General features: G+C 37.0%; 1 protein-coding gene across 33 annotated transcripts in view; it reads left to right on the forward strand.

Moving 5' to 3' along the window:
- Positions 1 to 27882, forward strand: part of RIMS2 (regulating synaptic membrane exocytosis 2) — a 776667-nt gene that overhangs the window by 201642 nt on the left and 547143 nt on the right. For 22 of the 33 annotated variants that reach the window (XM_030795330.1, XM_030795305.1, XM_030795309.1 and 19 more), the window contains one exon: positions 12094 to 12105. The exons of the other annotated variants lie outside the window; for them this stretch is intronic. In XM_030795330.1, the coding sequence (XP_030651190.1) occupies positions 12094 to 12105 (12 nt within the window). The remainder of the gene's footprint in view (positions 1 to 12093; positions 12106 to 27882) is intronic. 33 annotated transcript variants of the gene reach the window in all.

Here is a 27882-nt window from a genome sequence, read left to right on the forward strand (position 1 = left end):
TAAAAGCCTAATTTCACTTCTTCCTTTCCAATATTAATGCCCTTTGTCTATTTCTGTTGCCTAATTGCTTTTGCTAGAATTTCCAGTACTATATTGAATAAAAGTGGTGAAAGTGGGTATCCTAGACTTGTTCCTGATCTTAGAGGAAGGACTTTTAATTCTTTTTCCCTTCCATATGGTGCTAGCTGTAGGTTTGTCAAATATGGCCTTTTTTATTTTCAGGCATGTTTCTTTTATATCTAGTATGTTCAGATTTAAAAATTATTATTAAATGCTTTTATTGGACTGTACTAACATGGCTATATGGTTTTGGTCTTTATTTCTATTATTGTGGTGTGTCACATTTATTGAATTGTGATTGTTGAACCATCTTTGCATTCCTGGGATGATCGTGGTGATTGATCTTTATAATGTTTTATTCAGTTCAGTTTGCTAGAATGTTTTTGAAGATTTTTACATCTATGTTTGTTCATCAGAGATAATGGCCTGTAGTTGTCATTGTTGTTGTTTTTGTGTCTTTGCCTGTTTTCATTCTCAGGTTAATACTAGCCTCATAGAATGAGTTTGGACGTAGTCGCTCCTCTTCAAAATTTGTTGGCAGAGTTTGAGTAGGATGGGTATTAATTCTTCTTTTAAATATTTGATAGAATTCAGCAGTGACTCTATCAGGTCTTGGGCTTTTGTTTGATGACAGACTTTTTATTATGGCTTCAGTCTTTTTACTTATATTGGTCTGTTTAGGTTTTCCATTTAATCATGATCCAGTCTTGGTAGGTTGTATGTGTCTAGAAATGTACCCATTTCTTGTGTATTTTTCAATTTTTTTTGCATATATTTGTTTACAGTGGTCTCTAATGATCCTTTGTATTTTCATGGTATCAGTTTTAATGTCTTCTTTTTTATCTCTGATTTTATTTATTTTGGACTCTTCTTAGTTACCTAGTGAGAGGTTTGTTAATTTTGTTTACGTTTTCAAAAAGCCAACTTTTCTTTTCATTTTTCTTTTGTGTTTTTTGTCTCAATTTTAATTATTCCTGCTTTTTTATTATATTTTTTCTTTTATTAATATTGGGTTTGATTTGTTCTTGCTTTTCTAGTTCTTTAACATGCATTATTTGGTTGTTTATTTGAAGTCTTTCTACTTTTTTGATATAGCCATTTATCGATATAAACTTCCCTCTGCTTTACTGTATCCCATTGGTTTTAGTAATTTAGTATTTCCATTTAAATTTGTTCCAAGAAAATTTTTAAATTTTCTTCTTAATTTCTTCATTGACTTATTGGTCATTCACAAGCATGTTGTTTTATTTCCATGTATATGTACAGTTTTCAACATTCCTCTTTTTGCTGATTTTGAATTTGTTCCTTATGGTCAGAAAAGATACATGATATGATTTTTACTTTTAAAATTTCATTATGACTTGTTTTCTGGCCTAAGATATGATCTGTTTTGGAGAATGTTATATGTGCTAATGAAAAGAATGTGTAGTTTGTCACAGTTGGATGAAATATTTTGTAAATGTCAGTTAAGTCCATTTGGTCTAGAGTTTAGTTTAGTTCTGATTTTTTGTTGTTGCTTTTTCTGCCTGCGTGCTGTGTTCATTACTAAGAGCGAGGTGTTGATGTTCACCAATATTATTGTATTGCAATCTCTCTCTTCCTTTAGATGTAATAATATTTTCCCTATTTATTTGGGTTCTGTGACATTGGTTGCATATAGATTCACAGTTTTTATATCTCTTGAATTGACCCCTTTATCATTAAATAATGCCATTTTTACTGCTTTTTACTTGAAATCTAATAGCTTCTGCTGATCTGTTTTGTTTTCTACTTACATGGAATATCTTTTCCATGCATGTATGTCTTTAAACAAGTGAGTTCTAGGCAGCATATAGTTGGATCCTTTTTTTTTTTTTTAAATGCATTTCACTCCTCTGTCTTTTAAGTGGGGGATTTAGGCAATTTACATTCGATAGTATTATTGATCAGTAACCACTTACTACTACCATTTTAAAATTTGTTTTCTGGTTGCTTTGTAAGTTCCTTCTTCCTTCTTTCCTACTGTCTTCTTTTGTGGATAAGTGATTTTTTTTCCCTGGTACTATATTTTAATTCTTTGCTTTTTATTTTTAGTGGATCTATTATAGGTATTTCTTTGTTGTTTCTATTAGCTTACAAAATATATTTTATAGTTATAGAAAGTTATTTTAAACTGATGACAACTTCCCTTGGATTTCAAAGAAAAGAATCAAGCAAGCAAAGTGAAAACTACACTTTAGCTTCATTTCCCCATTTAGTTTTTGTTATCTCAAATTTTATCTTTTAAATATGCCTTTCTTTCAACAGATTGTTGTAGTTATTACTTTTGGTAAACTTTTAGTCTTCATACTAAAGATACTACATGTCACGATTACAGTTTTAGTGTAGTCTGAATTTGTCTGTGTAGTTACTTATACCAGTGAGTTTTATACCTTCACAGGAGTTTTTTGGATGATTGTTTCTTTTTTTAAAAAATCGATTAACTCCCTTTTGCATTTCTTGTAAAATAGGTCTAGTGGTAATGAATTCCCTCAGGTTTTGTTTGTTTGAAAACTTTTCTCCTTCATGTTTGAAGATTGCTGTGTTGAGTACATAGTTCTCTGTTGCAAGTTTTTCCTCCAGCACTTTGAATATGTCACCTCATTTCCTCTTGGCTGCTACATCTGCTGCTAAATCTGCAGCCAGGTGTATTGGACTTTCTTTATATGTTATTTGCTTCTTTTCTCTTGCTGTTTTTAAGATCCTTTCTTTGTCCTTGATGTTTGAAAGTTTGATTATTATATGTCTTGGAGTATTCTTACTTGAGTTGAATCTGCTTGGTATTCTTTGACCTTCTTGTACCTGTGTATCCATCTTTCTCTAGGTTTGGAAAGTTCTCTTATTATTTCTTTAAATACATTTTTACCCAATCTCTTTGTCAGCCTCCTCTACAAGGCCAATAACTCATATATTTTTCCCTTTTAGCCTATTTTCTAGATCATGTAAGTGTACTTCATTTCTTTCATTTATTTTCTTTTTTATCCTATGTGAATTTTCAAATAGCCTGTCTTCGAGTTACTGATTCTTTCTTCTCCTTGATCAATTCCACATGGAGACATTCTAATGCATTTCTTTTAATCATTGATGTTTCCAGCTCCAGGATTTGTTTAATCAGTTCAGTTTCCATGCTGCCTTTTTTTCTGAGAAATATCTGAATTCCTTCTCTGTGATTTCTTGAAGTTCATTGAGTATCCCCAAAATAGCTATTTTGAATTTCTTGCTTGAGAGATTACATATCTCTATTACTCCAGGGTTGGTTACTGGGAACTTATTTAGTAAATTTGGTGAGGTCATATGTTCCTAAATGTTCTTGATGCTTGTGTATGTTTGTTGATGCCTAGGCATTGAAGACTTAAGTATTTATTCCAGTCTTTGTAGTCAGGCTTTGTTTGTTCCAGTCCTTTCAGAGGGTCTTCCAAGAATTGTTAAGGGTACTGAGTATTTACTTAAGCCCGTGGTAACTGTAGCCATTTCAGCACTAGAGGGCACTCTAAGCCCATGTGTGCCGCAAATCCTCGCGATCCAGCCCTAATGGACTTGGGGAAGATAAGGTTCCCAGGCAAAGTCTTTAGCTTTCTTCTCTCCCTTTTCCCCAAGTGAAAGGGATCTCTCTCAGCACTGTGTTGCCTGGAGTTGGGGGATGGGTGGCTCGGCACTCCTGTGACCATAGCAAGTGGCACCATGCTGGGTTATATTCGAATCCCATGGCGTCTCAGATCAGCACAGTGCAGGGGCTTGCCCAAGGACCCTGGCCACTATTGCCTGACTGCAACTGATGTTTACTTAAGGCTAAGGCCACTGTAGTCAACAGGCGGTGAAGCCTGCCGGGACCTGGGTTTGTACTGCCGGGGCAACGTATTTCATTTTGGCCTAGGGTGCGTCTAGAAGGACCATCCAGAACCAATGGCCAACTGGGAGATTTGGGATCCTGCCTGGTGGTTTATTTTACTGTAGCTGGGCTGGTACCCAATTGTAAGAAAAAGTTTCCTCTGTTTACTCTAAGAGAAAGGAATCTCTGCACTGTATTGCCTGAAGTTGGGAGAGGAGTGATGCAGGCGTTCTCTAATGGATACCACCAGAAGGTTTCATGCTGGGTTGCACTTGGAGTACACAGCCTTCGAGGGCAGTGCAGTGGCAGGGTTCACCCAAGGACTGCAGTTGCTGTGGCCTGGATGCCACTGAAATTTATTCACGGCTCAAGGCCACTTTTGTTAGCCTGTGGTGAAGTGGACCGGGATTTGGGTTCTTCCTGCTGGGGTGGCAGATTCTCCTCTGCTCGAGGACTTGTTCTAAGTGCTCCCTCCATGGGCACTTGTGGAATTCTGCCTAGTGTTAATGTTCCACTCTAAGCACATATTCTTTCTTCTGGCTGTGCTCTCTAGGGTTGGGTGAGGAGTGGTGTAGACAGTGCTGTTCTTTTCATCCTCTTCAATGCATCTTTTCTTGTTATTATGCTAAAACTAGGTATATGATCTCTCACATGATGTTTTAATTTTCATGAAGGTGCCTTTTTGTGTAGATAGTTGTTCAAAGTTGATGTTCTTGCCAGGGACATGATCACAGGAGATTCTCTTTCACCATCTTGCTCCACCTTCCCTAAATCATTCTCTCTTTCAATATTTTAAAGGTACTGCTTTTCTGCCTCCTCCCTTTCACTGTTTCCATTGAGAAATATATCATTCTCATCTTTGGTTTTCTGTGCATAATGTAGCATTTTTCACTTGCTGCTTAAGTATGTTTTAACACTAGTTGTGTGCAATTAAATTATTTTTTCTGGTGTATTTTTCTTTGTGTCTCTTTGGTTTGAGGTTTGTTGAGGACCTGGGGGAGTTTTGGCCATTATTTTTCAAATATTTTTGCTGTTCCTTCCTTTCTCTAGACAGCTTCAACAACTCCTGTTCCCGATATATTAGGCAGCTTATAATTGTCCTACAGCTCACTTATGTTCTTTCCTTTAATCTTAATTTTATTTTTTTCCTTGTGTTTTATTTTGTATTCTTTATATTAATGTGCATTCAAGTTTACTGGTCTTTTCTTCTGCAATATCAAATCTGCTGTTTATAAAATTCAGTGTATTTTTTAATAATCGCAGACATTGTAGTTTTTATGACTAGAATTTTAATTTGGGACTTAAGATATATTCTATGCTCTGTAACTTTGAAAACATATAGAATACAGTTATAATTATTGTTTCGATATTCTCTTTTGCTAATTCTAACCCCCCTTGAGTCTGGGTTAGTTTTGATTGATTACTCTCATTACGGTATGTAGGTTTTGTTTTTTTTTTTTTGGTACTTTTTTCATGTGTGATATCTTAGGTTGATTGACAGGTGTTATATATTTTACTTTGTTGGATGTTGGCTATTTTTGTGTTTCTGTAACTGTTTTTGAGCTTTCAGATGTAGTTAAGTTACATGGAAACAGTTTGATGCTTTTACACATTCTTTGAGGGTTTGTTAGGTGTATTTGGAGCAATGCTCAGTTTAGCACTAATTATTCTCCTCTACAGAGGAAAGACTGAGTCTTTAACCAGTATCCCATGAATTATGAGTTTTTCCAGTCTTGCTGGTAGGAACAACTATTTTCTTTCTAATTCTTTTAGATGTTCTTTTTTTTTCTTTAACCCCATTCCCTTGAGTATTTTTCTCACATGTATGTTCACTGATCATTACTGAGCTGAAGACTTGAAGAAACCCCTGGAGTTCTCTTGGGTTCTGTCTCTGTGCAGCTTTCTGTATCAACTCTGTCTCTTTATATGTTGAGGGTTAGCCTGATGGGGATGGTTTATGGAAGAAGGATGGAGCCAGAGGCAATACGTCCCACTTATCTCATATTTTCCTTAAGTCTGAGGATTTGTAAAGATAGATTTTAGCTCAGGGAAGACATCCCTGGATTTCTTTCATTAGTTTTTCTACATTTTTATTCAAGCAAGAGACTTGTCATGTATAAAACTTGCCTATATTCTAAATAAAAAGACTCTGGAATGTATTTTTTTTTCAAATTTGATCAGCATGCTTAGTTGCCTTATGTAGAAGGCTTTTGTTCTCAACAGGTAGTAAATACATTTCTTTGATTTTTCATAGCCCAAAAGGATTAATCTCAGTGAAAGTTGGTCTTACTAAGCTTATGAAATAGAATAATGAGAACACAAATATTATACAGCTTATGATTTAATTATAAAGCTTTTTAAAAATTCTCTTAGTAATCTTTTAAGAGAATACAATAAAATAATCTTTTGTTTTAATTTTGAGGCTCTTTCATGTGGAGCCATCCTTAACATCTAGTTAATTCTCTTGAGGTACATTTAGGACATAGAAAATAAATGAAGGGCAGGAAATATGGAAGTACCAACACAACAGAATTTTATGAAATACCGGTTCTCTTTGTTTCCTTTTAAGATGATACCCTCTTAATAAATAAAAGCCATATATTTAGTCAAGTGAAACAATAATGACTTTATAAGAAAACAATTATTTTGTAATTATTGGATAGTGATGTTAGAAAGACATTAAAAGTAATTTACAATAAGGATTATTTTACGCGTCAAAGTGTGGCAACTTTAACTTTTTGTTTCTTTTACTTTTTGGTAAGAAAAATATATTACCACCTGCTTAATCACTAATTTAGGAAAAAATAAATAATGTACATTTCCACAGTTGTATTATTTAACTTAAAATGTAACATGAGTTTTTTCACTTTATAAATTATCAGATTTGAAGCACAATGACATAATTTTATAATGGTTATAAAGGAAAGTGATTTTTAAAAATTGTATTTTATTTTTAGAAAGTGATTCTTAAGCAAGTTCTTTGAAATATATTGATATACATTGCAAATTTGGGGGTTGTTTCTCTTCAGGAAAGTCTGGTGAGTTCACAAGTTCTTTATATTCTGAAATATATTACAGTAGTCTTGAAAGTGAGATGTATATCACTACTGTGGAAGGAATGCTTTTTGGGAGTAACTGGTGTGAATAACTTCAAGGGCAAAGATTTTCGTAGCATATTCTTAAAGTTGATCTACCTTAGAACACTTTCTTTTTTGTGAATCTTTCTTTTTCAACTCACTTTTACAATTGTTCTATTTTTCAAAAGAAAGGTACATTCCTCAACCTTACCTATTCTGAATCTAGCTTTTATATAGTACGTTGGCTCAGGGTGTAGAAATCTCTGGGGCACCACACAAAGTGACAATTCCAGAATGTGTTGTCCTCAGGGAGAGTTCAGAGGCAAAGCAATGAGAGGGCTTGTAAGATATATAGAAGGGGGCAGTGCCTTATTTCATTCAGGCAACAGTTTTTTGGCAAGATTCTATTGCCTCTTCTATTGTTTTTAGAATTAGAATTTGGATGTGAGATGGCCATTTGTGAATCATTATAATAGCAATTTTAATTTAAAAATGAAGTTGGACTCTTTTTGATAGAAAGCCAGATTTGATGGTTTAACAGTGTGGAGTGGTTTGCCAAATGCGTTATATAGTAGACATTTGCCATATATATTCCGTGTATAAGCTAAATATGCAGTTCCAAGATTTGATGAAAATATATCAGGCAGGTGCGGTAGCTCAACCCTGTAATCACAGCACTTTCAGAGGCCAAGGCGGGGTGGATTTCTTGAGCTCAGGAGTTTGAGATCAGGCTGGGCAACATGGTGAAACCTCATCTCTACCAAAAATACAAAAAATTAGCCAGGCGTGGTGGTGAGTGCCTGTGGTCCCAGCTACTTGGGAGGCTGAAGTGGGAGGATCGCTTGAGCCTGGGAGGTGGCAGATGGAGTAAGCCAAGATCTGCCACTGCACTCCAGCCTAAGCAACAGAGCCAGACCCCATCTGAAATATATAAATATATATATATATCACACTTTTAAAATGTACTTGTACAATACCCAATATATCTGAAAATGCATCCTAACCATTTAAACTTTATTTTAATTTTCAATTTTTTTTTTTAGAGGTGTGGTTTCACTCTGTCACCCAGGTTAGAGTGCAGAGGCACAATCACAGCTCACTGGAGGCGTGAACTCATGGGCTCAAGGAATCCTCCTGCTTCAGCCTCCTGAGTAGCTGAGACTACAGGTGCACACCACCTCACTCACTTAATTTTTAAACTTTTTTTTTTTTTTTTTATGGAGACAGAGTCTTGCCACCTTGCCCAGGAAATAGTCCCGAACCCCTGGGCTCAAACAGTCCTCTTGCCTTGGCCTCCCAAAGTGCTTGGATTACAGGTGTGAGCCACCATGCCTGGCTTAAAACTTAAATGTTAATTTAAAAATGTGTAGGAGTATATGGTTTTAGAGATTTATTTTAGATTAGAGAAAAAATACTGTTAGCTCACTGGACATATGGCAAAGGCAAGGTATGCTTGGTTATTGGTACATCTACATTTGAAAGCTGCTTTTGGTATCCACTTGTTCCTAATCTCTTGGTGTCAAGGATACTGCTTAGTACATGATGTGCTCATCAGTAGTTAAGCTCCTTATCATTAGATAAGGTGAGTACCAAGTTAAATAGATTTCATTTAGTGTATACAAGGAAGATTAATAATATAATCTATAATGAATTCTAATCATAATAGGAGACTATACAACAGTTTAAGATATAAAAAATTCATGATATCACCAAAACTGCAGGATGGTAAAACAGACTGTAGATACAGGAGCACAAAGGAAATGGAAAGCAGGCAAGACATGTAAGGTGGGTTAGACATTGGTCATAAATTCCTTTATCCCTTTTAAATGGAATACCCAGTTAACTTCACCCAATTTCTTTTCAAGGATTCCTAACAGAAACCTTTAATTTCAAACATAAGCAAAAAGTAAATGAAAAATGAAAGAATGTTTTTTGAAGTTAAAATAAAAGTGTAGTAATAATCCTTATTTTTAACTTATTTTATGTAAAAATCCATTAAATAGGGCATTGGATTTTTCTTTTTCCTTCCTTCCTTCCTTCCTTCTTTTCCTTCCTTTCCTTCCTTTCCTTTCTTTCTTTTTAATGGATTATCACTCTGTTGCCCAGGCTGTAGTGCAGTGGTGCAATCTTGGCTCATTGCAACCTCCACCTCCCGGGTTCAAGTGATTCTCCTGCCTCAGCCTCCTGAGTAGCTGGGATTACAGGCACACACCACCATGCTTGGCTAATTTTTGTATTTTTAGTACAGATGAGGTTTCGCCACGTTGGCCAGGCTGGTCTGGAACTACTGACCTCAGGTGATCTGCCTGCCTCGGCCTCCCAAAGTTCTGGGTTTACAGGCGTGAGCCACCATGCCCGGCCTAATGTCTTGTGTTTCTAAGTCCTTTTGCGGTAAATGTATTAGAATACTGCTGAATCTCACTTAGTCCAAACAGACTTTCTATGTATTTCCTATTGCTGGAAGAACCCCCAAATCTACACCTCCTATAATTTTCAACTTTTTAATTGGCCCTACTATCCACTTTGTCATCTAAGCCAGAAAGGTAGGAATCATCTCAGGTTTCTTTCCTTTCCCCCAATTTTTTGATTTTATCATTTCCTTTCTCTCTATGTAAACTACGGATGCTGTCTTTTTTAGGTTCCCATCTTCTGTCACCTAGACTAAGGCCAATCTTCTAATTGGTCTCTCTGCTTCAGTTTTGGCCTGTTAATCACATCCTTCAAATACTGCTATAGTGATTTGTAAAATGCAAATTTGATTATTTTTACCTTCTGCTTAAAAATGATTCAGTGACTCCTCATCACCTGAGTGAAGTTTCTAATAGCATAAAGAGTCACCACTCTCTGATTTATTCCTTGCCTAACTAGGCATGAGCTTCACTCCATTCTAGATGTCTTCACCAGATTACTTGCACTTCTCTTATTTCTGCCTTTTTTTCTTTTTTCCTGAAATACTTCTTTCATCCCCTCTAGATCCCACTCCCAGTCCACAATTCTTACCCACCTGATGAGCACTTACTTATTTTTCTGGATTTAAGCATCATCTCCTTTATGATGCTCTCTTTGGGTATCTCCGGTGAATTAACCACTCACTTTTTTGTGCCACACTGGATTCTTCAGACCTCCAATCTAGTACTCTTAAAAGTTTATTGTTATTAATTGATTAGATCTGTTTAATTCCCCTTGACTGCTGTAGGCTTCTATGTTTTGGCACATAATGGGTCAGTGAATTAATGCAAGAAAGAAGTCTAGTGTACCTACAATGGGCATGTTATTATGGGGTAAGCATTGCGTTTAAGTCCAGCTCTTTGCTGTAGCTCAGCACTGTGATAATGTTTTATGGAAGATAGCAATCTAAACTTGTGGATGAATTAAAAATATAAACTATACAGACAGAATTTAATTGTTGTTATTCTTGGAAAAAAGAAGACCAGCCCCGAGAGAAAATATTGTAGTGGTGTGAAAGAGAGGTATTTTTGGGTTGATTAGAGAAGGTAGTCAAGAAGTGAGAGGCAAGTGACGGTAGTTTAACTACATAGAATATAGAGCACTGATATAGAGGGAGGGATCAGAAAGATGGAATACCTCTATCTAAAGGAGGATTCTGAGGGGAAATTAACATTAGTTTCCTAGGAGACTGGGGAACTAATCATGGAAAGTTGCACAAAGAATAGTTATTGACAGATGATTTTGTCATATATAGTCTGAAATAGTGCCATGATAATCAAGAGGAAATATCAGAGGGGGAAAACAATGATAGAATAAATGATATAAGTGATAATGAGAAGGTAGATTTGGGAGTGATACTTAAAGTAAATTGATCTTGTAGGGAGGAAGGGTGACTGATTATTAGAAGTGATAAGATAGTAAGGATGGCCATAAGGATGGTTGATTATGAGAAAAAAGTAGTTGGTATGAAAATTTTAGATAATAAAATGGGATAAGATGTTAATAACTATTTAAAAGAAATTTTAACACGTAATTATATTATTAAATTTTTAATGAATATTCCTGGACATACTTCAAGTTACCACTGGAGTTTCCAGGTCTAGTAATTATGACCTAAAATAATTAGCTGATCGATTAAATTATAGAGAAAAGAGATATAAAATCAACCGAGGACACTGGCATTATATAGAGGCAGCACTGTCGAGTAGCTATAGTGCAAGATCTGAAGTGAGACAAGATGTTGTTTTTATTTTTAATTTTATTTTAAGTTTCAGGATACATGTGTAGGATGTGCAGGTTTGTTACATAGGTAAATGTGTGCCATGGTGGTTTGCTGCACCTATCAGCCCATCACCTAGGTATTAAGCCCAGCATGCATTAGCTATTTTTCCTGATGCTTTAGGTCCCCCACCCCTACTGCCTGCCCCCGACCAACAGGCCCCAGTGTATGGTATGTTGTTCCCCTCCCTGTGTCCATGTGTTCTGATTGTTCAAACAGGCCTTTTGACCAAAATATGTATTTTCTCATTTTATTTTCCACACTTATCATATTGGGAAACAGTGACCCTAAATTACCAGTGGTAATCAATAATAACGACTTTAAAAATATTTTCTTTTTAGTTATATTAAGTATAAAAGACTTCTGAATAATTGGGACAGAGATAAACTTCAGAAACAATATATATAATTCATGAAAATTACATTTTATCTACTTTTGATAGTATATGATGAAATTAAAGCTTGATGCTATGTTTTTTATTGTCTTTGTATATAAAACTTTTTTCTTAAACATTTTTCCGTTGTTTGAGCTCAGCGTTTACCTGATTTTGTTTGTAGGAAGAGCATTCTTTTTTTCCCAATGTTTGGATATTTAATTGCTGTTATGGAAATTATTTTGTTTATATATCTTAATATATTCTCTTCTGTAGCATGCTTTTGCTTGAATTGAATGAAATGTATGGAAAAAAATCCCCCCTAAAATTTTTTAAAATCTGGAATTTTAGATTTCAGTCAAAATGTAATTTAGACATTTTCAGAATTTTAATTTCAGTAAGAAAACTTTTAAAAACTCTTACTTGTTTTAAGAATGGCATTAATTATTTCTTTTTTGTTTTGTCTTTTCTGTCTTTTCTAACTTGCTTTCGTGGATATTCACTCCAGGAGGACAAAGTGGTTAGAGTCTTTTTTTCTGTCTAATATTAGCTTTTCCTTATTGTTGTTATTGCCAGTTTTAATTTTATAGCTATATTTAATTTATATACTTCTCAGTGTTTCGTTATAGTTATGATGCATGGTAATTGCTAAACAGTATGGCTTATTTAAGCATGCTATCTGCTTTTACTGAAAAACTTAAATTATTTACACTTCATATATTATAGATGAAAAATTGATTATTTCATTTTTAAAAAGGTTTGTCTTTTTAGAATTTAGCATTTTTTTTCAAGGAGACCTCATAGCATTCCTCATTGTGATAAAATTTCTGTAATCTTCTATTATGCTAAACTCATCATTGCACTGATAAGGTTTTAAAATCTTATCTTTCTGACTTAGTATAAAGATTTAACTGTTGTAATAATGAAGTGATAACACTGAATATGAATTTTTTGAAGTATATATTTGGCAGTTGATTATAAGTATTTCATGTATTTTATTTTTCTTATATGTTTTAGAATTTGGTAAAAGGTTTACCTTATTATCTTCATGTTAAATGTTGGATGTATTCATACTTTAAAATACTCAGGTAGATACAATTAGACTACCGGCTAGGTTTTAATAATCTGCTAGTGTGTGCCCTTAGTAGTCTGATTTGAATTTGGATCTGCCATGGAGACTAATGACTCCCTGCAAATATAGATAAAAATTGTTTTATCTGATTCTTTTGGATGAGTCAGACTTAAAGTTGAGGACTTCTCAAGTTTTCCCATTTCAAATTGGCATAAAACTCAAAGAGAATATCATTCAGCTGATAGTTTCTAAACAGTGCCTTCTTTTTTTTTTTTCTTTCACCAGTTGGAGCCTTTTTCTTCCTCTCCAAGTCTTTAGTTACTCAGATGGGGATGATGTAGATGGTGGCAAATATCGAATGTGGGTTCAGAATAAAATCTCTTAGTAGAAAAAAGGTTACTGCAATTTCTTTCTCTTTCTTTCCTTAAAAAAAAAAAACCTGTAGGAATCCTACCAAATTTTAGATGCAGTTTTGAATATATATGGGTCAATTTTTTGAATATATATATGTCAATTTCTGTAGACATGTCCCAGACTGTGCGTCATCCTTTATCTAGGGCAAGTTCCCTAGAGAACCTATAAGCTATCTACCAGCCCACCTGATTTTCTGACTCACAAGTAGCATAATTCAGGCAATTTATAACCTTTAGAATCTCTGGTGCTACTTTTGTGTCCAGAGTTAATGCAGGATGCGTAATGGTCTAATTATTGTTTGTGGCTTCCATAATGAATTCTGACACCCGTCCCAGAAATGAGGCACTCAATGATGATAAAACTCAGCTTTGGAAATGACTTTTATGCATTGATAAGATTTCATAATTTAACAGTCTATATTTTAAACTAAAGATTGACTACAAGATAAAAGTATAATTTTGTGTGGATTTGGGACATTGCAAATAAAATTCAGCAGGCCTTTTTATAATACTATGCATCACTGTTCAATAGGACTTTCAGCAATGATGAAAATATTTTACATCTTCACTATCCAATTCAGTAGGTTCTAGTCACATGTAGCTATTGAACACTTGAAAAGTGGCTAGTTGACTGAGAAACTGAATTTTACATTCTCTTTAATTTTAATTAATTTTAATTTAAATAACCACATGTGGCTAATGGTTAAAGTAATCCTAAGTCTAGATAGCAAATTCTATGAGTTTTCAACTTTTAAGGCAATATACAAGCTCTTGAACTCATACTAGCAATATGATGTATATTCTAGCAGTGGATGTGAATGCCATACAGACTCTAAGAAGAGTATACTTGCTAGTCCCAATCGTATCTAATGCCAAAGAGGATAATAGGCAAGGGACATCCTGCCAAGGTAGAATCAAGGGATATGAAAGACAGTCATCAAGGGAAAATATCTAGATAGCTCAATCAGGGCAGCCAGATAGGTTAACCAATGAAACTAAGCTATTGTTCATATATGGGTTGCTGTGTGCTATGGACAGTTGTTGCTGTATATTTATTATTGTTCATATTTCTGAATGACAGTTTTTATTACAGTTACCCTGTTTTTTCTCAGTCATTGTGTATTGGGAATAATTTGTCTTCTAGTGTATAGTTGAGTGGTTCACAATGATGCACACTAGGCCATGATGGTAAGATTTGTTTTTCCTCAGAGATCCTGGATTTGGAATTAGATTTTATAACTAGATGAAACTCTGGGATTACCTCCTTTATGGAGGAGGTGAATGTATTACATGTAAAATATACATATGGAATGTTGAGTAGCTGAAAAAGGAGACTGTTTTCGACTCTGCTCAATGGTTCAACAACCTTTTTTTTTTTTTTTTCTGTGGGGGTGGGGAGGGAGGAGTCTCACTCACTCTGTTGCCCAGGCTGGAGTGCAGTGGTGTGATCTCAGCTCACTGCAATCTCCACCTCCCGATTTCAAATGATTCTCCTGCCTCAGCCTCCCAAGTGGCTGGGATTATAGGTGCCTGCCACCACCCCCGGGTACATTTTTGTGTGTATTTTTAGTAGAGACGGAGTTTTGCCGTGTTGGCCCGGCTGATCTCAAATGCCTCGGCCTCCTAAAGTGCTGGGATTACAGGCATGAGCCACCGTGCCCCTCCTCCAACAGACATTTTTAACTTCCTTCCCTCTTGCAATCCCCACTAGATAGACTGGAAAAATATAAAATATTCTTAGCTTTCCTTGTAACTGGGAATGGCTGCGTGATACAGTTCTAGCAAACGAGTTATAAGAAAGTATTTGAGAGCTGCAGGGAGGTCATCAGTTAAAAAAAAGATGTGGGTGGCACAACCTTTTAGTGCAAAAGTAATGTTTTGACTTGACCAGCCATTTGTGATGATGAAGGAAAGGCCAAGAACACTGGAGTCATTAGTCATGACATTGTCCAGCCACTGATTCAATGTTATCAGATACTTTTCCCAATGTAAGAAAAATATTCCCTTCCCAGATTTGTTTCTGTCACCAGTAGTCAATGTTTTCTTGCTTCTTATACCCAAAAACACTCCTAATGGAAACACTAATAAGATATGCAGTGTACAGGAGGGAAGCCATACAAACATCTAGAGTTGATTTTCTTCAGAAATGCAGAAGTGCAGTAAAGGAAGTGCATGATGATCATTGCCCAGTAATCATCTATATGTTTTTGCCTCTATACATGTTTTAAGAAGTAGGATCATTTAACACATTTTCTCATTTATTACATATAAATAACCTCAGGTTGTTAGTAGCAAATTACTATGAACATGTTGGTCTTAGAGATTGCATTTTTCCTCAGTTATGAATTATTCTGTTTTACATAGGATCAAAATAAAGAGAACTGAAATTTTTTAAACGTAATTTTATGTTTCCCAGACCTTTTAGGATGCATAGAGCAAATAAGTAAACTTACACTCTATGGTAAATTATTTTCTCACAGGCCAGAACATATATCTAACTGTTCATCTATTACTAAATACTGACCTAGGCATGTCTAGTAAGAACAACATGAAATTAAAGTTTTGGAACAAAATTAAGCGCATTTCACTGTCTAGAGGCATATCATCTGTTTATAGAAAGGCAACTTTAATGTGGGTATTAAATTATTCCTTTTTCTCTTTTTACAACAGTTATTAGTTTTCTTAGGATATTGGTATCTCTTGAGACAACACTAGATAAAAAGTTCACTTGTTAGTAACAGGTTGTTAACTTTTATTGTACAAGAATAACGTTACTAATGGTCATGATTATTCAAATGAAGGGTGTGGAAGGGTAATATGTGACCTGCAGTAATTCTCACATTTCAGAAGCATACAAGTTATCTCTTGGTTTGCAGCTGCAGCTATGATATTCAGAGGAAGGTGCTCTGTGTTTTCAATGTAATCTCTTTCTGATTAAGCGCATTATACCTTCATAATTTAAGCACATAGGCCTTCATAACCTGTGTATTCTTCTAGCTGCTCATTGTTATTCTCATATAGAGTTGCAATTTAGCATATACTTATGCTAAATTAAGTATATGTAATTTAGCATATACTTAAAAGTATTTTTCAAATTACATCATTTTTGATTATTCCATTTCATCTGGGCAATGGCTGTGTGGAGCTTCATTCTAGTAAATACTGACTTAACAGTGGTAGATTAATTTATTTGCATTTGCACTTGTATTTATTAATACAGTAACATGTAAATAACCTTAATAAAATCGTTCTAGAAACTGAATGTAACAGTCTGTCATAGCAAACTCATAAAAAATCACAAGTTTATATATTACTACTACCATTAGTCCTATCGTATTGTAAACCTGACAAAGACCAGCATTCTTACATTGTTTAACTAGGAAATTAGACAAACATCAAGAGTATTTTTATCAGCAACATAGAGGTATTTTTGACTGTATTATTTAGACAGCATACTATTCAATAAGAATATAGGACAAAATGATTCTAGAAGGCTAGAAGAGTTTTGAGTAATTTAAAAGGCAGAGAGAGGCTACTGACTATTTGTTTGAATATATTATACATTCTAAGTTTAGAAAAAAGATTCATAATTTTAAACACCATTCACCTGATTGCATATTTAGAATAAATGCACAAATGAACTTAGAAAATCTGATTTAGGTCTTGATATGGTTCGGATTTGTATCCCTGCTCAAATCTCATGTTCAGTTGTAATCTCCAGTGTTAGAGGTGGGGCCTGGTGAGAGGTGATTGGATCATGGAAGTGGATCCTTCATGAATGATTTAGCACCATCCCTTTGGTGCTGTTCTCCTGATAGAGTTCTTACAAGATCTGGTTGTTTAAAAGTGTGTAACTCCTGCTCTGGCCATGTGAGATATGTTGGCTTCCCCTTTGCCTTCTGCCATGATTGCATGGGTTTCCTGAAGCCATGTTTGTATGTTTTCTGCGGCTTCCCCAGAAGCCAAGCAGATGCCAGAATCATGCGTCCTGTACAGCCTGAGAAACTGCGAGCCAATTAAACCTATTTTCTTTATAAATTATGCAGTCTCAGGTATTTCTTTATAGCAATATGAGAATGGACTAACACAGGTCTCCTATAAAAAGGGATTAAAAATCCACGCTGTGAAAATTCTGTGAATTAAAATATCCTATGGGGCAATTATAAAAAATGTATATGACAACTGAAAATATTAATAAAGAGCATATGTTGAAGTTTTATAGAAGATGATATTAGTAAGAAATGATTTAAAATGACTTTCAATTTGGCTGTGATAGAATTCACAGAAAGTTGGAGAGATGACAAAGCATATTTATAATTGCAGCATACCTAACTTCTTGTGAGCAGGCACAGGTCAAACATTTTTATTATACATTTTACTACTTTTTTATCTTTTAGATAACTGCTTTGAGCAAGTTATTTCAATCATGAATACCATTCCATCCAATCTATAACTGAAAATGAAATCTATTTTCTTATCCTGCATGGGATTCCCATAACTATAAAATACCATCAGTGAGAGTTTATGAGCTCCTAAAGTGGGAGAAAATGTCAGTAGCTATATAGGGTTGGTGCATTTGAGAGTTGAGAAGAGAATAAAAAGGTAGAGGAGTCAAGGATGACAACTAGCTTTCTGCATTGAATGAGGATATTTGTGCTGAAACCAGTATATGGAAGATGGAGGAGCCTTTTTGGGGTGGTGAGGGTCAGAGGGTGACGGTAGGGAAGGCAATGATTTTATGAAGATATTGAATTTGGAGAGCTTTCAGGAAACCAGGGTAGATATGTTTATTAATAATATCATTGACCATTTATTGGCCAGATGTGGTGGCTCACAGCTATAATCCTAGCACTTTTGGAGGCCAAAGTGGGCAGATCACTTGAGGCCAGGAGCTTGAGACTAGCCTGGCCAACATGGTGAAACCCCATCTCTACTAAAAATACAAAAAAAAAAAAATATATTAGCCTAGCATGTGGCGCATGCCTGTAGTCCTAGCCACACAGGGGTGAGGGGATGGTTTCGGGATTATTCAAACACATTACAGTTATTGTGCACTCTATTTCTGTTATTATTACATTGTAATATATAATGAAATAGTTATACAATTCATCATATTGTAGAATCAATGGGAGCCCTGAGCCTGTTTTCCTGCAACTAGATGGTTCCATCTGGGGTTGATGTGAGACAGTGACAGATCATCAGGCATTAGATTCTGATAAGCAGTGCACAACCTAGATCCCTCCCATGTGCAGTTCACGATAGGATTTGTGTTCCTATGAGAATCTAATGCCAACACTGATGTGACAGGAGGCAGAGCTCAGGCGGTAATGCAAGGTGGGAAGCTGCTGTAAATATAGATAAAGTTTGCTTTCTCACTCTCCCACCACTAGCCTCCTGCTGTGCAGCCCAGTTCCTAACAGGTCATGGACTGGTACTCCTGATCTGTTGGGGGTATTCTTGATCTAATAGGTTCTGCATAGATTCTTCTCCTGTTAGCTTTGCTGGGTCTTTCCAGGGCCTTGATTTAATCTGTCTGACTAGGACAGAGCTGGGAGAGAACTTCTTATGGACCAGGTCTTTTTTATATGAAGCTGCTTGTGATTTCTCATCTCTGGCAGAATAAAGTGATTTATTTTCATTTTCAAGACCAGCCTGACCAACGTGGAGAAACCCTGTCTCTACTAAAAAATGCAAAAATTAGCCGGGCATGGTGGGGTGCACCTGTAATCCCAGCTACTTGGGAGGCTGAGGTAGGAGAATTGCTTGAACCCAGGAGGTGGAAGTTGCAGTGAGTCGAGATTGTGCCACAGCACTCCAACCTCGGCGACAGAGCAAGACCCTGTCTCCAAACAAACAAACAAACAAACAAAAAGAAAATGATTTGTGGGTTGCTTTTCATTAAAAGGTAAACCTTACCAAGGACTTCCTTACCCTCACTATCTGCCTAAATAATTTCTTAACTCCTGTATCATCAGTGCTTTATTTTGATCTTTTGATGATGTCATGTTTCTCTGATTATTCATGATATTTTGGACTTGTATTGCTGTGGGCACATTTGAAGAAGTAAGCACTTCTTGTTCTCTTTACAAACTGGCTTCAGCAGGGAAAGCCCTTTACCAGTTAGCCTGTTCAGAGATTCTAGACCAAGTGTCTTCAGGATCCATGGGCAGGTTGCTGCTGGAGTCGTGGGTCAGATGGCTTGGTACCTGGATCAGTAGATGAGCAGGCCTGACTCTTGTGCCCACAGGGGCTGGCATGTTTCCAGCATATGTGTGTGGCCTGTAGTCTGCATTCATAAGGGCTGATGACTTGCAGCCTAGGGCATCATGGGCTGGCCTGGTACTGGGTGGATCTAGAGCCTGGGACTGTGGGTGCTGGCATGGAGTCTGTGTCCACAGGTGCTGCCCTGCTGACTGGAGCTGCCAGGTCCAACCTGGAGTCTGAGGCTGTGGGGGCTAGCCTGGTGATGGGACTTGCTTGGTCCCTGAGCCAACATGAAAGGCTTGAAGTGTAGGTCTATAGGATCTAGCCTGGAGCCTGAGGCCACAGAGCTGGCCCAGCACTGGAAAAGGACAGGAACCTTGGTGTGTAGGGGCTGGTCTTATCCTGGTATGGGCCTACAGCCTGAGTTCACTGTGGGGGAGCCTGGAGCCTGGGGCCAGGAGGGATGGCCTGGTGCTAGGGGAAGCTTGAGGATGAGATCCACAGGAGCTGGCTTTGTGCCAGTGGTCACTGGGGAAGGCCTGATGCTGGGGTACCCACTGAAGTCACGTGCTTACTTCACCCTCTTCCCTGCCCCGGCCCCCCACAGAAATGATCTCTCTTGGCACTCTACTGCAGGGATGTGAGGGAGGGGTGATGTAAATAATGTGAAACTGTCTTTCCTACCCCCTTCAATGCATCTGTTCTTATTTCTGTGTTCCACCCAGGTGCTATAATCTCTTACCTGGATTCCTTAGCTCTTGTGAATGTATTTTTATGGTTGGATCGTTGTTTAAATGGATGTTTCTGAGAGGGAGTGAGGGTAGAAAAATCCTACTCTGCCATCTTTCTGACATCACTCTCTGCATTTCTCTTATCGTGTACTATTCTTTGCTCATTTGTATTACTATATTTGTATTTTTAAATATGGTTTATTTGTTAAAGAATATAATTCTTTATCACATATGCTGGAAATATCTCAGGTTTTTTGTTTTGACTTCATTTAGATGTAAAACCATTTAATTGCCTTTAGTCAAATTTATCAGTCTTTTTAGCATTGGACTTTGTTACACATAGTAAAAGTTTCTTTATTTCAAGATTACAAAAATAAATTCTCCAATATTTTATCTTTTTTGTGGAATAGTTGTTAAGTTTTAAAAAATATTTATGGCTTTGATTTATTCAGAATTTATTTTGATGTACAATATAAGATATGGATCCTACTTTATTTCATATTGTTACTCATTTGTCATAATACTATTTATTGAGTAACCTATTTTTTATCCACTAATGTTCACAGCCACTTTTTTCATATATAGAATTCCCATATACATTCTGGTATATTTCTGGTCTCTTTAATCTGCCCATTGATTTTTCAATTATTTTGCCAGTACAAGTACCACATAGTTTAATGACTGCGTCTTTTTAATATATGTTACTAGTAACTTGTAGCAATGGTCAGTGGCATACTGAGGGACTGTTGTTGGGAGTGGACCACCCCGGCTATAGACAGTATGAGGTGGATGAACTGTCTGTAGAAAACATTTTAAAAATATGGGAAGGGACTAAAAATTGGCCTGCTTATTAACTCCATATGTGAACAAAACTAAATTTGATACTAAATTTAATGTTAAAATACTCCTCCCCACTGTGGCAGATTACAACTCCTATCTCCCCTACCCCCAAATTTGTTACACCACTGGAGTTAGTTTCCTCACATTGCTCTTCTTTACAAAAATTTCCTGGCTATTTTATTTCCTTTCTGTAAAAAATTGAAGTGTAACTTGCACATAATAAGATGCACAGAATTTAAGTATAGTTTGACGAATTTTGAAAGATACGTATATTCCCAATGTGCCTAGTACCACGTCAAGATACATATTATTTCCATCATCCTAGGAAGTTTATGCATGCCCTTTTCCTGTCAGTTTTTTATCCCCATATCCCAGAAGGCAATCACCCTTCTGACCTTATTACCATAGATAGATTTGCCTGTTTTTGAACTTCACATAAATGGAATCATATAATATGTAGTGTCCTCTTTCAATTCAAAATCTATGAGATTCATCCATGATGTTGCCTATAACTGTAGTTTGTTCCTTTTCATTGCTGATACTACTTTATTATATGAATATGCCACAATTTGTTTATCCATTTTTCTGTTGTGGAACATATGGATTGCTTCTAATGTTGTTGGCTATAATAAAGCCACTATAAACATTTGTGTTCAGGTCTTTTTATGGGCTTATATGTTTCTTTTTGGTAGAACCTAGGAGTAGAGTATGCTGGATCAAGAAGCTGGATTCAATTTTCATTGCAAACAGTTTTGCAATGGTCATATACAATTTTATATTCTTATCAGCCAAATATGAACACTCTGGTTGCTCCATAACCTCACCAGCATTTGGTTGGGTTACTGGTTTGGCTTTTTATTTCCATTTTTCTAATGACCAGTGATGGTGAGCATTATTCGTGTTTTTTTGGCCATTCATATCATGTCTTTTGAGAAATGTCTGCTTCAATCTTATGCCTATTTTAAATTTGTGTTGTTTGTCTTTTTATTATTGACTTACAGATGTTCTCACTCTATATATACTGAACAAATATCATATATAGATGGTTCCTGACTTATGATGGTTTGACTTATAATTTGTAACTTTACAATGGTGAGAAAGCAATATGCATTTATTATGCTCCTTGACTTACGATGGAGTTACATCTAAATAAACCCATCATAATTTAAAGATATTGTAAGTTGAAAATGAGCTTTTGACTTAAGGTATTTTCAGCTTAATGTTGGTTTATAGGACGTATCCCCATTGTAAGTCAAGGAGCATCTGTTAAGGATTGAGAATATTTTCTCTCTGTCTGTGGCTTGGCTTTTCATTTTCTTAATGGTGTATTTTGGAGAACAGATAATTTGCATTTTGGTGAAGTCCAATTTATTAACTTTTTCTTTTATGGTTAGTGCTTTTTGTAGCCTAATAAATCTTTCCCTATCTCAAGGATGCAAAGATATTCCGTTGCTATGCTTTTTTATTTAGTTTTCCTTCTTTATTTTAGAATCAATTTGTTTAGTCCTAAATAGTCCATACAGGTGTTTTTTACTGGGATCACATTTAATTTATGGATAAGTTTGGGAAGAATTGTCATCTTTATGATATTAAGGCTTCATATTCAAAATTAGAATGTTTTTGATCTATTCACCTTCCTTTATGTCCCTCAATAGGATTATTTATATTAATTATATATATATTATTTATATTAATTATATATATATTTTTTGAGACAGAATCTTGCTTTGTAGCTCAGGCTGGAGTGCAGTGGCGCGATCTGGGCTCACTGCAACTTCTGTCTCCTGGGTCCCAGTTCAAGCAATTCTCCTGCCTCAGCCTCCCAAGTAGCTGGGATTATAGGCACGCGCCACCATGCCCAGCTAATTTTTGTATTTTTAGTAGAGACGGGCTTTCACCATGTTGGCCAGGCAGGTCTTGAACTGCTGACCTTGTGATCTGCCCACCTCAGCCTCCCAAAGTGCTGGGATTACAGGCGTGAGCCACTGTGCCCAGCCAATTTTATGTATTTCTTAATAATTTTATTTAAAAATTATAAAATATTTTTACTACTTCTACTTATTTTTATATAGAAAGGATTTTTTTTATATTATTAATGTACACAGCCACCTTTCTGAATGATATTATTTGAATTTTTTAGTTGTTTCTGTTGAATTTTAATAATATGCAACTATATGACCTGAAAATAATAATAATTTACCTTCTTCTTTCTCATTTATTTCTCTTGTTTAATTGCATTAGCTAGACTCTTCAGAATAATGTGAAATAATATATTCACTTATGAAACTAAAATAATCTATATAACTTGTCATTTTGTTATATTTTAAGTTTTACTTGATGATAGTTTCCAAATATGTTCTTCTATTCTGTGGGTTGTCTCTTCACTTTGTTTATTCTTTCCTTTGATGTGCAGAAGTTTTTTTTTTTAACTTGATGTGATCCCATTAGTCCACCTTTGCTTTGGTTGCCTGTGCTTTTAGGGTATTACTCAAGAAATCTTTGCCCAGACCAATGTCCTGGAGTGTGTCCTGTCTGGTAGTAGTTTCATAGTTTCAGGTGCTAGATATAAGTCTTTTGCCAAGAGATTGGGATCTAGTCTTATTCTCTTTTATGTTGCTGATAAATACATATCTGAGACTGGATAACTTATAAAGGAAAGAGGTTTAATTGACTCACAGTTCCACATGGATGGGACGCCTCACAGTCATGGCAGAAGGGGAAGAGGAGCAAAGTCACATCTTAACGGATGGTGGCAGTCAAGAGAGAGCTTGTGCAAGGGAACTCCTCTTTATAAAACCATCAGATCTTGTGAGACTTATTCACTATCATGAAATCAGCATGGGAAAGACCCACCCCATGATTCAATTACCTCCCACAGGGTCCCTCCCATGACACATGGGAATTGTGGGAGCTACAATTCAAGGTGAGATTTGGGTGGGCACACAGCCAAACCATATCACACTGGATGCACTGTTCAAGGATAAAAGGTTTTTTTTCTTTCCCACTTGAAAGATATCATGCCACTCTCTCCTAGTCCATAAGGTTTCCCCTGAGAAGTCTGCCGCCAGACATATTGGAGCTGCATTCTATGTTGTTTTTGTTTGTTTCTGTAGCTGCTTTTAGGAAGCTTTTATCCTTGACCTTCAGGAGTTTGATTATTAAATGTTTTGAGGTAGTCTTCTTGGAGTTAAGTTTTGGTATTCTAATCTTCTTGCCCTTTAATACTGATATTTTTCTGTAGGTATAGGAAGTTCTTTGTTATTATCCCTTTGAACAAACTTTCTCTCTATTTCCTCTTTCAGGCCAGTTAACTCTTAGATTTGCCGTTTTGAAGCTATTTTCTAAATCTTGTAGTCCTGCTTTATTCTTTTTTATTATTTTTTCTTTTGTCTCCTGTCACTGTGTTTATTCAAATAGGCTGTCTGCAAGCTCACTCATTCTTTCTTCTCCTTGATCAATTTTGCCATTAAAAGACTCTGATGCATTCTTCAGTATGTCAGTTGCATTTTTGAACTCCAGAATTTCTGCTTGATTCTTTTTAATCATTTCAATCTCTTCGTTAAATTTATCTGATAGAATTCTGAATTCCTTCTCCATGTTATCTTGAATTCCAATGAGCTTCTTCAAAACAGCTATTTTGAATTTTCTATCTGAAAGGTCACATATCTGTCTCTCTTGTGTGTTAGTTTGTTTGGTGAAGTCATGTTTTCCTGGATAGCCTTGGTGCTTGTTGATGTTTGTTGATGTCTGGGCATTGAAGTTAGATATTTATTATAGTCGTCACAGTCTGGGGTTGTTTGTACTTGTACTTTCTTGGGTAGGTTTTCCACGTATTCAAAGGGACTTGGGTGTTGTGATCTAATTTTTTGGTCACTGTAGCCATATCTACGTAAGGGGGCACCCCCAGCCCATTAATGCTGTGACTCTAACAGACTCACCGAGGTGCTGATGCCATGGTGGTCTTGGGTAAGATCTGGGAGAATTTCATGTATTACTAGGCAGAGACTCTTGTCTTCCCTTCCTTTCTCCAAAGAAATGAAGCCTCTCTTTGTGCTGAGCTGCCTGGGGTTGTGGGAGGGGTGACACAAGCACTCCTGTGGTCTACACCACTGTGACTGTGCTACGTCAGATCCAAAGGCAGCAGAGCCCCGGGAGTTGCTTAAGGCCCGCAGTGACCACTGGTGAACATATCATCTGTGTTCGCTGAAGGCTCAAGGGCTGTACAATCAGCAGGTGATTAAAGCCTGCCAGGCTTGCATCCTTCCTTTCAGTGTGGTAAGTTTCCCTCAATCCTGGGTGGGTCCAGAGATATCATCTGGGAGCCAGGGCCTGGAGTTGGGAACCCTCAAAATCTACCTGGTGCTCTGTACTACTGCAGCTGAGCTTGTACCCAAGCTGAAAGACAAAATCTTTCCCACTCTTCCCTCTCCTTCCAAAGAGGACTTTCCCTTCATCACCACCACCGTGGACCTATGGCCTCTACTACCTGGCTTCTGCTGATGTTCACTCAAGTACCAAGATCTTTTTAGTCAGCTTGTAGTGAATGCTTCAAATCCTGAGTCTCTCCCTTCAGGGTAGTCGGCTTCCTTTTGACTCAGGGGAGGTCCAGGGTCAAGGAGTGAAGGCTTGGAAGTGGGACTCCATGAGCTCACTTGGTGCTCTACCACACTGTCACTGAGCTGGTACAGCTGCAAGACAAAGTCCTTTTTACTCTTCCCTTTTCTTTTCTCATGCAGCAGGAGTCTATTAACCACCATAGACTGGAATATGCTGAGTAACACCTGAGGGCAGAATGAATCTGAGTCTCACTCAAGGCCCACAGCAAGTATTGCCTGGCTTCCACTGGTGTTTATTCTGGGTTCAAGGGCCCTTTAGTCTGCGGTGATGATTCCTGCCAGGACTGGGTTCTTCTATTCAAGGCAGTGGGTTCTTTTCTTGCCCAAGGTGTGTCTAGCAATGTTGTCTGGGAGCTAGAGCCTGGAATGGGGACTTCATGACTCTGCCTGGTACCCTGTTCTACTGTGGCTTAACTGGTATCCATGTTGCAAGACAAATCCCTTTTACTCTTCCAAGCAGAGGAACGAAGTCTCTCCCAGTAGTGTGAGCTGCACTACCTGGGGCTGGGGGAAGGGGTGGTGCAAGCACTCCCCTTGCCACCTCAGCTGGTGTCTCACTTGGTTGCATGTTCCCAAGTTCACTGACTTCAAGCCCAGCATAGCACCAGGACTTGCACAGGAATCGCAGTCTGGTGGCCTAGAATGGCTTTCGAGTTTATTTAGGACCCCGGAACACTTTAGCACATGGTGGCGAGGCTTGTCTGAACTCAGGTTCTCACTGCTGGGATAGGTGATTCCCTTCTGGCTAGAACTGTTCTAAATGCTTCTTCTGTGGGCAGTAGCTGAGTGCTGGCTGGTGTTGCTTTCCACTTTAACAGGTCAGCACTGAGTTCCAACGCTAAGTCGCATAATCACTGTTCTTTCCCTCCTCCAAACTCACAGATTCTCTTTCCACACTTCATGGTTGCTGCTATGGACTTGGGGAGGGGTGGTGTAGATGATTTAAGATGGTCTTTTCTATCTTCAGTTCCTCTTTTCTTAATATGTTGTTAAAACCAGATACTGTGATTGCTCACCTGCTTTGGGTTTTTATGATGGTGTTTTTTGTGTGGATAGTTGTTCAATTTGGTGTTTCTACAGTGGGAATGATCACTGGAGGCTTCTGTGTGGCCATCTTGCTCTACCTACCTCTCCTAAAAGCTTCTTCTTTTTTTTTCTTCCAGACGGAGTCTCGCTGCTGGAGTGCAGTGGTGTGATCTCTGCTCACTGCAACCTCTGCCTCCTGGGTTCAAGCGATTCTCCTCCCTCAGCCTCCCAAGTAGCTGGGGCTACAGGCACACGCCACCACACCCAGCCAATTTTTGTATTTTCAGTAGAGATGGGGTTTCACCATGTTGGCCAGGATGGTCTCAATCTCCTGACCTCGTGATCTACCCACCTCAGCCTCCCAAAGTGTTGGGATTACAGGTGTGAGCCATCACACCCGGCCTAAAAGCTTTATTTATTTATTTTTATTTTTTAACATTTCTTTTAGTGCAGGTTTGCTAGGGATGAAATATTTCAACTTTTGTACATCTGAAAATGTCTTTATTTTATCCACATTTTTGGGGATATATTTTATGGATTTATAATTCTAGGTTGGATGATTCTTTTTTTTTTTAGCACTTTAAACATATTAGTATTTTTATTTCTTTTTTTGTCTTCTGAACTCCATTGTTTCTCAGGTGAAATAGTAGACACCCTCTGCTTGTTATTCCTTGTAAGGACTGGAGTATCTGCAGGTTTTCTCTCAATTCTGCTGCCTTGGCAACAGGTACTATATGCCTGTTCCTGACAGAGTGTGTTTTTTTAACATTTCTGCAGTTCTATTATTTGCAGATGCCTTCATACTGAGTGCAAAGTCTAGCATGTCTGAAGGTTTCCTCAGATCTCTAGCTACATCTGCAAGTTTTGGTAGGCCTCTTGTGCCTATTTCTTTTTTGGTCAAGGGTTTCTCTCAGTTCCCATGATCATCCCTTAGTGATAATGCATATTTTCTACCTCTTATTATGAGGCCTGAAATACTGGAGGGTTCTTCTCTCAGTTTTCTAATCACACTTCTGTGCCACTGAAGAGCTGTCTCTCAGGTTTTCTGTCCTGTCACTAGTCTTTTTTATGAGCAGTTGGTAAGGGATCATGGAAAATAGTCACTAGGTGGATTTAGATTCCCCTTCGTCTGGGGTTGCAGAGATACTAACACTACTACACGGACCCACACTCAGTCTTTCCAACATTTGTTAAAAGTTCAGCCTATTTCTCCTCACATCTGTGGCAGCTTCCTCCTCTTCTCACTGCTGTATTAGTGATGAAAGCTGCTTTGCTTTCTCCTCAAAGAGGCTTGTTATTATTTTGGTTTTTAGTTCAGTAAATTTCTTTTTGACTTTAGTACAGTGAAGGGCTCCAGAAAACTGATTTTGTAGTTGAATCTGGCTGATTTTCATT

Source organism: Nomascus leucogenys, chromosome 16 (assembly GCF_006542625.1).
Source record: "Nomascus leucogenys isolate Asia chromosome 16, Asia_NLE_v1, whole genome shotgun sequence".
NCBI lineage: Eukaryota > Metazoa > Chordata > Mammalia > Primates > Hylobatidae > Nomascus > Nomascus leucogenys.